We start from the raw sequence: 14,223 nt of genomic DNA on the forward strand, positions 1-14,223 counted from the left end.
ACGGGTATACTGCAAATCAAGTGGATCAACAACTGATTCAGACTAAACCCAGTGTTAACACTTCAGCAAAATCAAAGAAAGGTTTAACAATCCTCAGGAGTGTTTCCAAACCAGTCAAACGTATGGTAATCATTATAAATAGGCATGAATTGGCACAGAAGCCAAAATTCAGCATAAATCTGGGCCAGGTCAGTCCCCATTTATTTACTGGTCTTTTGTCCAGTTCAACTGTTTTGGGTGATTTAAGCCTAACAGCTGAGCAGCATGGGTCTGTAGGTGACCAGTTAGATTTAAATGGCAGGTCTACCCTGCAGCTGTTAGGTTTAAATGGCCGTGAACAATTAAGCCCACTGGTTTTGCTTTCCCCTGTTTTGAAGTTTGTGTACAGTTTTTGTGTTGCTGTTCACCCTGTTCTTGGGAACTCATGTTAGAACGTATGCTGTATGTTAGAAAGCATAGTTCCTCTGAACCTGCTTGCTTGAACTCCACGGATGCCATTAAAAATGTTTGATATAGCCAGTATCACACCATGACAGTACCATGAACTGGTACAATTTCTGTTTCTATCATTCAGCAATATTCTAGATGCAAGAGTGCTTACTGGTGCCTACTGGGAAAAGTCACCAAGGTAAGCTTTTCCCAATGTGCATTCACAGAGGAGGAAGTGGATTCATAATCTTCATGGAACAGAATATCCTGCATGGTGAGAAAATCTGGGAGGCAAATTAATTCAAAAGCATAATATGCACAAGTGTTTGGATCCTTTTTTGTAGTTCTGCATGCTGCTAATGTTGGAATGCTGATGACTCAAGTGATTTCCATACAGATGTTTTTATCTACCTTGGCTTCCTTGTAACAGTGTTGTTTTTCAGGAGCATTCACAAGACATCAACCTCGATTTGGCCTGTTTTTGTGTGTTTTCTTCTATTTTGCTGTGACCTTTCCCAAACCTGTTCTGATACAATCTTTCTTGAAAAGATCACAGTCAAAGTGCCTTTGGGTACCATGTAGATGGATAACATGTATCTCACTGCAGTTGTTCTCACATTTGCACCATTTATGTTATTTTAGAGCCTGTAGTCACCATTCTCCCTATACGTGCACCAGAGAACTTTTGAACTTTTTAAAAAAGTGATAAACATATCACTCTAGCATTATAACTATCTATTGCTCCAATGTACTAGTACCCAGGTGTCCCTGGGGGAATTATGTCTCTAGTCCTTTTCCTTGTAGGGTTATAAGGGAAAAGGGGGCAAATCAGATTTCTAGTTATAGATTTGCAACAAAATGCCTAACAATTTACTAAAAGAAAAAAGAAAAGAAAGAAAGCCAGGAAGCAGTAGACCATTATAACACAACAGTGATCCTGCAACTTTAGATTTTTAAGGCCCTCTGGTGGCATGAGGAAATAGCAGCCAATGGGGGCTGAGGCAAGAGCTGAATCTGCACTTCCTTTGTTTATTTCATTGTCAATCCTGTTGAATTCAGATTGATTTGAACTTGGGTCTTCCTCTCCCCCCCCCTTCCCCACTGGAACAGAAAAGTGTTCTGCACGTACTTAGGGAGGCTCAGAAGGGGAGGGGAGAGGCAAACACAGCCATAACCTCTTTCTTTGTTTTCTTGAAGTGGAGAGGGGGAGTATTGCAGACAGCAGAGGAGGGATAAAAAAATTCGAGGTGCAAATCTCTACTGGAAAGGGTACAGAGGACAGAAGTTATGGTTTCTGCTGAGAAATTAGGGGTCTCTCCTTTAAAGCAAGCTTGTCACATAGGCAGCCTTGGCCAATCAGGGCTTCTCTACCATGGAGTTCCAGCGATCTGCATGATTTCTCATCAGATTCAATCCAATTCTGAAAATAGTGAGGGTTATTTCCACTCCTAAATATTGCAGGAGAAAAGTAGGGTCACTCTGGATCAATCATGATTTTTAAAAAGTCCCATCACTCATTGCCACATCTCTCTTCAAAGAGACATTTCTACTTCCATGTTTTGATCTTTTTTCTCCTTATTATAAAACAAGTCTAAAAGTCCTGGTTTCCATGTTGATTTCTGTTTTTATGCACCAAATACAATTTTCATATTTTTCGTGTGTGTGGAAAACAGTTCATTAATTTTGCCTGGATGATGGATGCCCATGTGTGTTTGCTTCCTTTCACATGAATGAAAGTGTTGTTTCCCTTTCTGAAACCAGATCACTGTGTCAGGCTCTGTGTCGAGCTCTGTGTGGCTCAGCTGTGGTACTGACGTGTTCAGAAATATTGCTGTTGGGAATCAGCTGGTGTTGAGGATCGTCGTGACAGAATTCCATGTGCAACCATCAGCCTTTAGATCTTCTAATGAGATTGTTTTTGGCAGACATTAGTACAAGTGGCTTCAAGTCTTCTTGGGATTACAGCTTCAGTTTGGGAGTGGAGAAAAGAGCCTAACATCATAGCAATCAAGACAATCTTTGGAAACCTTAGATACAAATGGGTAGCCGTGTTGGTCTGAAGTAGCACAATAAAATCAGAGTCCAGTAGCACCTTTAAGACCAACAAAGATTTATTCAGGGTGTGAGCTTTCAAGTGCAAGCACTCTTAGACTATGATCTTTTTACATGACAGGGAATATATAGCAAAAATCAATTCTGTTACATCAGTAGACTGTGTCACAACCAAATACAGCCAATGTTAATCCTTTGATTATCATTGATTTTTGCTATATATTCCCTGTCATGTAAAATCATAGTCTGTCGAAGAGTGCTTGCACTCGGAAGCTCACACCCTGAATAAATCTTTGTTGGTCTTAAAGGTGCTACTGGACTCTGATTTTATTTGGAAATGTTGTCTAATAGTGCCATGGTTACTATGATGCATTACTTAGCCTTCCTTCTAATTTCCCATCTGCCTTGTGGATAATAAAAGAGCATTCTCATATCCATCTTTGGGGACTTTTCCATTTAATGCCATACATGAAAGGCAATCAGTGGGGTGTGCAAGCAGGACCAAATGCCTCACAAAGGTCCTGCAAAATTCACCCCTGAATCAGCCTTTTCTTCCTGTCTGTTTACAGAAGATACAGCACAGCATGATGATCTTGTGTTAGTTTGAGTTTCGATTTTAAAGGTCAACTCACATTGGTGCAAAGGGGAGGGATTCCTGAAACACAATACCAATGCAGTTGTAAAGACAAGGACACAGCCCTCTGGGATTTGACTTCAGAAGTCCTAGTCTTCTGGCTATCCCAACCAACAACCCAAAGGGTGGGCAAATCCATGACAGTGGAAGGTCGGCAGCAACTCATAGTGATGGAATATACAACAGCTAATTTGTGTGATTCTATTTAATTTTATTTTGAAATTGCATTGGAAGAAATACCTAGTGCTGCCTTGTAGAGGGGAGAAAGGTAGTAGGACTACAACCCCCTCCTTCCCACTTGATGCAAGCAGAGATCACTTCTCTTTGGTCAAGGACTGTTGAGCATGTGGAAATCTTCTGTGAGATCTCAACCATAATGTTTCTCAGTGCTTCTTGCTTCCCATCTTTACACTCTCTTTAAGGGTTCTTAGGCTTGTGAAAAATTTATTGAGTGGCTGGCATGGAGCTCGCAGTGCCAGAACAGTTGTGGAACCCAGTGAGTTGGAATAAGTGGGCCACAAGCCAATCAGCTGTCACCACAGTTGGCCAGCAACTGCATGACTTGACAACTGGAGAAGGCAGCTTGGTTTTCTTCCTCCCTCTACCTATCATTTATTTTAAGTCTTAGTAATAACAGCATATAAAAATATTGGAATCAGCCAGAATGTCTTTAAGGGCTTTGATTTTATCATCAAACCTGGTTAAATTTGTCTTGGGGACTTCTGGTACCTGATCGTTGAATATTTTATGCATGAACAGAATAGAAGCGTAAACTCATTCTGGGCAACAAAAGCAAAGCAAGTGAATGTATATTAAAAGGCACAGGGGCATGAGGGGCAAGCTTAATCTACAGGCATTCATTTCTAAATATATACCGTGCAGAGAACAATAGGATTACATAGTGTTAAATACACTTTCCTTGCAGGTTGAGCCGTTATCCTGGGGGTATCTACCTCCCCACTTTGAATCTTGTAATTTATAATTTTTGAAGTTGCTAATGTTGAATTGTGTAATTTGTAAGCTGGAGTTAGTTACTTGAAAGATTTGTACATTATATATATGTGTGTGTGTGTGTGTGTGTGTGTGTGTGTACATATATATTGATATATATGGTGCTTTGTAGAATGCAGATAATTTAATAAAAATATTAAACGGCCCTGCTTCCCTCTCCCCCCTTCCACAGTAAGAAGCTTGCCGGGCCACAAGCTTGAGGCCCGGCAAGTTTCTTACTGCGGGGGGAGGGGGGTGAGGAGAGGGAGCCGCAGCCCGGTGCCGGGACCACCAGACTAGTTAACCATGTAAGTCCCTTCCAACTCTATGATTCTATGTCATGGGAAAAGATCTTAGGAAACTTTCTGAGAACTGCAGGTTTGGGGGTGGGGAGAACCAGTGAGCTTCAGTGAGTTGATCAGTGATTTAAATTTCAGTTTGTTATATGAAATCCTGTCACTAAGCTCATTTGGGTAACCAATCCCATTGGATCCAGCCATGGATTTGTGTTTAAATTGGGACTTCAGGACAGAGCCTAACATGAAATACAAGAACATTATTAAGAAATCCTATTAGCCACATGAAAGTACATCATATACAGAAGCATTTCCAAGTACACAGGTAAAGTTTAAATGAAAGAAAATACTTGTAGTTAATCATGCTATCAAATTGATTCATTTTTTTCTTTTAAAGAGATTCATTGCAACAGAGACAAAGAGGCATGATGAACACATGAAACTGCCTCATAATGAATAATAGAATCATAGAGTTGGAAGGGGCTATGCAGGCCATCTAGTCCAACCCCCTGCTCTACGCTGGATCAGCCCTAAGCATCCTAAAGCATCCAAGAAAAGTGTGTATCCAACCTTTGCTTGAAGACTGCCAGTGAGGAGGAGCTCACCACTTCCTTAGGCAGCCTATTCCACTGCTGAACTACTCTGACTGTGAAAAATTTCCCCCTGATATCTAGCCTATATCGTTGTACTTGTAGTTTAAACCCATTACTGCGTGACCTTTCCTCTGCAGCCATTTTTGCCAGTCCTCCCAATTTGGTGTCATATGCAAATCTGATGAGTAGTCCTTCCACCCCCTCATCTAGATCATTAATAAATATGTTCAAAGGTACCGGACCGAGCACCGAGCCCTGAGGTACCCCGCTACTCACCTCCCTCCAGTCTGATGAAACACCATTGACAACAACTCTTTGAGTGCGGTTCTCTAACCAATTTCCTATCCACCTATCTGAAAATCCAGATTGCAGTCCTTCAATTTATCCATCAGAAATAATACCCTTGGTCCATCATGGGGTGGATCTATGGGTTTTCTTTTGCACTAGCATAAAGGTGCATCCATTGATGTAAAAGAGCAACAATTCTTATCAACTCCATTCTGCTGCATCCCCTCCTTTTTCCTCCCCACTGCTTGTAAAGGTCCTCTGAGCCTGGAAGGGGTAGTGTGTTCACTGGGCTGCTGTAGGTGAAGGGAAACAGGCAAGCCCTGCTCTGCTTTGCTTGGAGTATTTTGGATCCAAACTACTGCAACATTACAAATCAATAAAATCAGCATAAAACAATACCCAAAGCAAAAAACAGTGCTAAAATGCTTGTGTGTTTAAAACGGAATCAAGAATTGATATTTGCTTTTGAAATGTACTTGCATCATGAGCATGACACTTTAAAAATAATGTGTATTGACTTTGGGGGTGTGAATTAAGATCATTGTCTGCTTTCAAACAACTTTATAGGCATTCATAATTCTACTAATGAATATGCATACGGAAGAAATCACAAATATACCCTAATCTGCTCATCACCCCTTCTTCTGTCTTCATTGTATGTATATCTGGCTTTACATTTAAAGTTAGTGTCATAGAGTTGGAAGGGGCCATACAGGCAATCTAGTCCAACCCCCTGCTCAACGCAGGATCAGCCCAAAGCATCCTAAAGCACTTGTCTTAGAACAACACAAATACTCCGATGTCTAAGGGCATTATAATAATGAAAACTCTACAGGCATCCATTCCAGTGTACAAGGATGGAACATTTCTTGACAGACTCACTGCTGACCTTTCGTTCACTGTGAGACCTCATTGAAAATAGACGTGTCTTCAAAATTTTCTAAATATATGATCCTACATTACTATGAGCCACAGACCAAGGACAGCCAGGACTAAAGCATTTCGAAGTCATGCTTTCAGTGAGAGATATTAAAGCAAATGTCAGTCCCAATGAACGCAAGCACAAGAAGGTGGAGCTAAAGAATACTTTTGATGACTTTGTGCTCTGGTACAAATACCTGAGTATAAAATGCAGGCATTGTGTTTATTTATATATTTATTATGTTAGATATGTTTGCTGCAGGTATGTGTCAGCTACATCGGAGCAGCAACACTGGATCAAACACTGGATCATTGGTTTGATCCAGTTACAGCGTTGTCATTTGAGTGTAACTGGCACATACTTGCTGCATTCATTACTAACACAATGTATTAAGGCACTTGTACCACAGTCTACTCCAGCAGCCTCTCTTCAACAGTGTCCAGATGTGCACCAGGGAAGCCCACAAACTGAGCCTTCCCTGATGCTTTCTAGCATCTGACAATCAAAGCCCCTCTACCTCTGAACCTGGATGTCCTATTTGATTATCATGGTCCAGATATCTGTCCAACACACTTCTAAATCCATTGGTTTTAAATTATTTTTGTATGAAAGTATTTTTAAGGGAAGAAAAGTGATTCATACACACACACAAACAAAGACACACACACACATACTCAGTGGCCCAGTCTAGCCCAATCTCATCCGATCTTGGAAGCTATGCTATGTCCTGTTAGTACTTGGATGAGGAGTCCAAGACCAGGATTGCTATGTAAAGGCAAGTAATGGCAAACTACCTCTGAGAGTCTCTTACCATAAAGAACCTATGGGGTCGCTATTAGTTTCCTATTCCAAGCTGCTGGAATACCCATGTGTTCTACTCTTTGCAATCCGTATCTGAGTTCCAGCTCTATCACATGGACATTTATCATTTGATGAAGATACGCTATGGGATGCTGTGGTTATTAAATAGCACATACCACTAGTCAGAGATTGACTGATGTCATCTTGATCTTCAGTAAAAAAGATATGACATAGAAATTCTATTCAGTCACCCAATGTAAACTAGATTGTGTAAACTAGATCTTTTTTCTTGAGATATGCTAGTATTGTAGCACCCTACTTGAACAGGTATGGGGTTATGACTGCTCATTCTGATTGTGTCACCATGCTGTGCCATTCCCGGAATGGGAAAGAACCTGTATTTCATAATAAGAACAGCACATTTTCCTTGAGATGTCAACTGTTATCAAGGAACTGCTCATGAGAAATATGCACAAGAATATAGTGGCAGTGGAACATTTTGTGTTACAAAAGAAGCAAACTGAAATATGCATTTCTCATATACAAGGACCAAGCAAAAAGACATGAGAAACATAGATCTGGAAGGTACTCCAAGGGTCATCTTGTCCAACCCCCTGCATAATGCAGGGAATTCACATCTACCTCCCCCCTCCCCATGACCTCTGCTCTATAACCAAAGGGAGGCAAAAACTGTCCAGAATCCCTGGGCCAATCTGGCCTGGGAGAAAATACTTTCCTGATCTCAAAAAGGTGATTGGCTCCCTGGGCACATAAGCAAGATGTATCTCATCATTATGATCATCATCTTAGCATTTTGGCTAGGATCCAAAGTACTATGAAAAGCATCCTACTCATGCCTGACATGTTGCTCCAACTTTCACCTGCTATCAGAAGTTACCTGCTATCAGAGGGGGACTCTCCAATGTTGGGAAGGGGCTCTCAAGGCAGCACCCCAAAAAGCATGAGGGAATGCAACTGGAAAGTGACATCAGCTTTTATACATGCCTAGCAGTGCATTCCTCTTGGGGAATGTTTGGACCTTGGCTTTTATTGCTACATGGCAAAGACACAAAGCACTATACTCTGATGATTTTTTTAAAAGAAAAATAAAGTAACGAGGCTGTGTCCACCCGCTTACATTTTAAAAAGCCAAGTTATGCCAATAACACCAGTTTGACAGATGGGATGTGTGTTACGGTCTTAAGATTCATCACGAGGCTCCTTTTCACCAGGCAGTGAACTGGAGTAGGGTGCTGCAGCAGGCTTAGTATGTGTGCAGGCACTAGACATTTGCTCCTGCTGCTTAAAATAGAATGTCTCACTGTGATGGATTAATCTTCCCTTGGCTCTAGTTCTGCTTAGATTACTGTAGCTGCCGCTGTCTGAAAAACTGCAGCAGGAGGCAAGTATTTCACATAAGTCACTTACCAGACTGTTTGCCAAGAGAACGAGTCTTCCCTGAATCGGCTAGCTCCTACACAGAGGGAGAGAAAAGGCTTCCGTTGTGTTTTGCAAAAACTTCATTGAGTATTTCAAGGTCAGATCCAGAGCCCAGCTCAGCTGAAACTGTAGGACTTTAAACCAGCTTAGCTGTATTGACTTTAATGGAGCTCAATTGTTTTAAGTACAGGAACTCCAGCATCACTGGGAGTGTGGATCAAAATTGCCTTCATCAAATTAAAACTTTATGCCACATAATGGCATTGTCCAAAATGAACACAGGCTTCCAGATGTAGAACTCCTTTTATCCAGAGATGGGTCACAGACTTAGTCATCTTCCCAAAGTATTTGTTGCTTGGTTTAGGTATCAGTGGCCAATGCTAAATTGAGGGAGAGGTTCTTAATGTGTTTAATATTTCAGCTTATTTTCATTGCATTTTGGGTATGAACATTGGTATTTGTCCCAGGACTAGCAGAATGGTAAACAGCATTCTGAAGAGAATGTATTACGATGTTATTTGTTGTTTTATTTGTATTCATAACCATCACCAATGCAGGGGACATGAAAGAAGAATCTGAAATCAACAGCAGGAGAAGAAAACCAGAAAATATCATGCCCTTGTTTCATTAATGGCAACGTTCTGCAGCCATTATCTCTATGTTGCTATGTTGATATGTACCCAACCATTCATTTATTTCAATGAAACAACATATCATATGAAGTTACCTTATACTGAATCAGGCAATTCGTCCATCAAGGTTAGCATTGTCTGCTCAGACTGGCAGCAGCTCTCTAGATTCTCAGCTAGAGGTCTTTCACATCACTTACTATCAGATCTTTAGTGGAGATGCTGGGGATTGAACCTGGTGTTAGCAGTCAGCCCCCCCTTCACCCCCCCCCCCCAAGTACAGGGTACTGCCTGGCCCAAAATGAAACAAATGAAACAAAGCCTGCAATGCTGGACACTAGGTAAGTATTTTGGAATGGTTGACTGGTTAATATCTCCATCTATGCCCAGGGGACGTATAACTATAGGGCAATGGTTCTCCCAGTACCTATTGACTGTGACAGAGCCTATTAGCCCCACTTTGCTTCTTTCGTTTACACTTACTTTAATCAAGCAACACTTAACCACTGTTCAATTCTATTCACCCATTCTATTCACTCTTCCTATCTGGTACTTACAGGGTCACCAAGCATCTTCCAAATCATTGTCCATTCTCAGTAAACACATCAAGATATTGTTTTGGGATCTTGCCACCCCAGCTTTATGGTCTGTTTTGCCCTATAATTATGGCATCCTGCTCCATAGCAGTCTCTCTGAGTGCTCTTGGCTATACCCCTACTCCAGAGGTTCTCTTCCCTTTGTGAAAAACTTCCTGGATCTCTGCAAGACTGATAAAGATGACACTTCCCCCTAAAAGCTTTCCCTTTTTCCTCCTCCCTGGTTTCCTCTTAGTTAGCTCTTATATGTGTATTTATTGTGTCCATGTTTGCTTCATTCGTTCCTTTGAATAAGAACCTTTCCAGGTGAACATTTGCCTGGTTTCTCTGAGAGTTCTCTTAAAGGGAGAAACCCCCCTATACAGAGGTGGAGAATCCCAGTGACCCCCCCTATACAGAGGTGGAGAATCCCAGTGACCCCCTCTTGCTCTGTCTCCTTAAAGCTAATTCCCCTGACTAAGGAGGAGGCTGCCTATTTGGGTAACACTTTGGACCTTCTGCATGCCAAACAGATGCTCTACCCCTGAGCCATGTCCCCTCTCTGATATCCACTTGCAGAAGAAGGGACAGCAGTTTCAATTAATCCCACATTTCCATTGCAGATGCTTACTTTGCCTCCAGTTCTGTGCTTGAGGGTCTCTTGATCCCAGTGATGCAGCAGGGGGAAAAGCAAAATCTCTGCTTTGCAAAGTCTGCAGATCATCAGATTCATGCTGCAGTTGTCAATTACTAGAGTAGTCATTCTTCAGGGTTCATTCCCTTCAGGGATACCAGCTTCTAGGTGGGACCAGGAGAATCCACCAGATTTACAGGTCATCACCACCACCACCACCCTCCTTACTATATATTTTCAAATTATTTTCAGATAAGTATTTTGTTTCTATGTTGATTTGACTGTATGTTTTTAAATGATCCTTTACAGTAGATGATGGTTGTTATACTTTATAATTTAAAGAAACTGGTGTCTGAAAAAGATCTATTAAATACAACTGAGCAAAACGTAGCTGGTGGTAATTTATGTTGAATGTTGGAAGAAGAATAAAAGACTCTGGTAAGGGACCTTTTGATTTCACAGTTTTTTTTTTTATGTTCTTCTGCCAACAGTACAGACTACAGATGTTAAAAAAATCATCTAACTTTGGCCAAGGAAAGGGTACACATTCTACACATGGTTTTATTTTTATGATCTGTTTTTCTACATAGTAAAACTTGCTTATGTTATGCCTTACCCTCTATTAATGTAGGCTCAAAGTTGTTTACAAAATACAATAACAAACACACAATCTCCTCCCAGTGATTTGTGTACCAGATAGAATAGCAAATAACCCATCCTGAGTTAATATTTGTCTAGATGGGGACATTTTGACAGTTGTCATTGTTCATGTTATTGCTTTTTCTGACAAGGAACTGGAAAACAGTGCAATGGCCAGAGTGTATTGTTTACGCAAACCTCTTACAGAAAGTTGTTCTGGAATCAATACCCATCCCTTGACATCTTGTCTGTGCCCTGGTGTGTTGCATGTGGAGAATGATAGTCCTCCAAACATCTAGCTTTTGATATTCAGGCTCCCAGGTTTCTGGAGATGAACTCATGCCATAATTGACAATGTCTGTGACACTGCATTGCCAATTATAGATCTTGGCAGCACTGTTAAACCATTCCCATCCTATCCAGCAGTGCTTGATAAGCGATGTTGCATCATCAAATCATGAGCTGGTATTAACCAAGTAAGACAGGGGGAGGGGGTGCTTCAAAACAAAACAGAGGTCGATTTAAACTTTAAGATGAACAAGAAATTCATCTTAAGCTTGCTTTGATGTACCAAGCTATCCAACATAGCAGAAACAAAGGAGCAACAAGTTAATATAAAACAAGGATGTCTTGTATTTTCCCATGAGCACAGGAAAGAATTGGCACAAGACTCAGAGGAATGGAGGGGTAGCTATATAGATATATGAAAAGGATGTTAACTGAAAGCAAGCGGTTAGAAACGATGCAAATAAAATAAAGGGAACCATTTGTTAGTAACTTCTTTTTATGATTGTAAAAGCGAAAAAAGTAAACAAAATTAGGAACAGATTAATTGAAATGGGGGTATTTTGGGTTGCTATTTTGGGTTGTCCAGTATTTCACAAAAGACAATATGAGCTCCTTTCCAGATTTACAACAACTAGTACTACAACAACTACTACTAGTACTAGAACTACCTCTAGTTGAAGGTTCCAGAAGGCCCTGATCTCATCAGGGAGAGCATTCTACCAGGTTGGAGCCAGGACCTAAGTAGGCAAGAAGTAAAGTGCTCATCCACGCAAATATTTTACGTATGTCCAGCTATGTTTGAAATTCATTTACCTTGTGCACTGACCCATTCATGCAGAAAGTCAGCAGCAAGCTCACCTGGGTCCCTGTTATGCTAGTAGTTGCCATGAATGGGCTGGTGTGCACAGGAATCATACTGCAACATGATAAGGCAACATGCCTGGAACATTTACTGACCCGCTTAATCTATAAACCAGGCATAACCCAACATGTAAACAAGTTTATTTTCAAAAATCACAGAAAAATATCAGAAACATCCTAAGAATGTTGGAAACTATTCCTCCCGATTCCACAGGCCAGCCTTCATTTGCAAAGCACTTAGTTCTAGAATTGTTTGGGTTACTGCGTGTCTAATGACCAAAGTCATAACACACTCCTATTTTCCAGGCTGATGATGTGTTTGAATATCCCCACTGGCATCTCCTGAGGCGTGGCCTGCATTCTGCGATCTGAGCTGCCTGGCCTTTCCACCAAGCATAATTAGACATTAAATATGGTCTGGTGGGTGCCTTGACTTCATTCATAGTCCTGAGCATCTGATTTATGAATACGCACAGCTGAGCCTGGGATTAATTTGTCAACCTGTGCTGAGAGGTGTCTACAGCATGCCGTGAATGTGCTTGCCAGAGACAGAAGGGTAAAGCTTTCCCTGGGCTATAGCAAAATTTATCTGCTATGGCGATAGCAGTTCTAATATTCTCGCTATGCCATTCAGCTCATTCCCAGGCTGCTATTAATTACTGTGTATGAAACACCAACAGCATGTAAAGAAACATTCCTCTCCAAGGGAGCTTATTAAAAAAAAAAGGGGGTGGGGGATAGCTAACACAGACAATGTGTTTGGGTCTAGTCTAGCCTAGAGTGTAGCAACAGCCTGGGGATGGCAGGCCTCGGGTGGGGCCTGGGGATCTGGAATTATAGCTCATCTCTGGGGCACAGAGATCATTTACCTTGGAGAAAATATCTGCTTTGGAGGGTGGATTCCATAGCATTATACTCCACTGAGGTCCTGCCCTGCCCCAAATCTCACCCACTCTTGGTTCCACACTCAAAGTCTCCAGGTATTTCACAACTCAAAGCTGGCAACCTTACGGCAGCCTTTGTTCAAGACAGTTGGGCTGTTAAATGTTTGGGGCAAAGCACAAGCATCAGATCTTATAAACACCAAAACAAATAAGAAAATAAGAGCTGAAAAATCCCTGGAACTGGCTGAGGCCAATTTTACCTCTTTAGAGTCAGGGACCCCGAGGAAATGTTCTGAGGATCTCTGTGCTCTTGGAAGAATATAAGGGAAAAGGTTGTCCCACAGGTATGCTGGTTCCAGACCATTTAGGGCTTTAAAAGTGAGAACCAGCACCTTGAACTCGATTCAATCTCCAATCTGGAGTCAATGGAGCTGAGTAAGCACCAGTGTTATATGTGCTCGATACTGAGCCCCTGTCAGGACTCATGCAGCTGCATTTTGGACTAGTTGGAGCTTCTGGAGCAATCTCAAGGGCAGTCCTGCATAGAGTGAATGGCAGAAGTCTAGTCTAGAGAAGACCATAACATGGATCACACTAGCTAGATCAAGCTCGGAGATGTATGGGGTAAGCTGCTTGAGTGGTGCAAATGTAAAAATGCCGGGTGGGATGTCTTCATGACTTGGGCCTCCATTGTCTAAGATCACACCCAAGCTTTTGCCGGTAGTTACTAGTGTTACCTATCAGAGTCTCTTGTGGCGTAGGGTGGTAGGGCAGCCAACATGCTGTCTGAAGCTCTGACCGTGAGGCTGGGAGTTCGATCCCAGCAGCTGGCTCAAGATTGATTCAGCCTTCCATCCTTCCGAGGTCGGTAAAATGAGTACCCAGCTCGCTGGGGGGTAAAACGGTAATGACTGGGGAAGGCACTGGCAAAGCACCCCGTATTGAGTCTGCCATGAAAACGCTAGAGGGCATCACCCCAGAGAATCTCTGTCTTGGCTGGATTCAGCCGACTCCTCTCTAGCCAATCCCCCACAGCTCTCAGGCATCTGGCCAGATTGTCTAGGGGTAGTTGATGGATGATTGTTCATTAACAGAAATAGCTGGGTATCGTCTACATACTGATGACAGCCCAGACTAAAAATCTGGATCAGGTGGGCAAGAGGATTCAGGTAGATGTTAAAAGGCATAGGGGAGAGAATAGCTGTCTGTTGTCGTTGTTGTTGTTAGGTGCGAAGTCGTGTCCGACCCATCGCGACCCCATGGACAAT

At 41.9% G+C, this 14,223-nt stretch overlaps 1 protein-coding gene across 1 annotated transcript in view; it reads left to right on the forward strand.

Annotated features, from left to right (window-relative positions):
- Positions 1-6,292: 6,292 nt before the first annotated feature.
- The window catches only part of LOC143828946 (uncharacterized), a 42,985-nt gene continuing 35,054 nt past the window's right edge, over positions 6,293-14,223 (forward strand). Inside the window, exon 1 of the mRNA XM_077319101.1 lies at positions 6,293-6,390. Coding sequence (XP_077175216.1) covers positions 6,293-6,390 — 98 coding nt within the window. The remainder of the gene's footprint in view (positions 6,391-14,223) is intronic.

The sequence above is a fragment of the Paroedura picta genome, chromosome 2, assembly GCF_049243985.1.
Source record: "Paroedura picta isolate Pp20150507F chromosome 2, Ppicta_v3.0, whole genome shotgun sequence".
NCBI classification, from domain to species: domain Eukaryota; kingdom Metazoa; phylum Chordata; class Lepidosauria; order Squamata; family Gekkonidae; genus Paroedura; species Paroedura picta.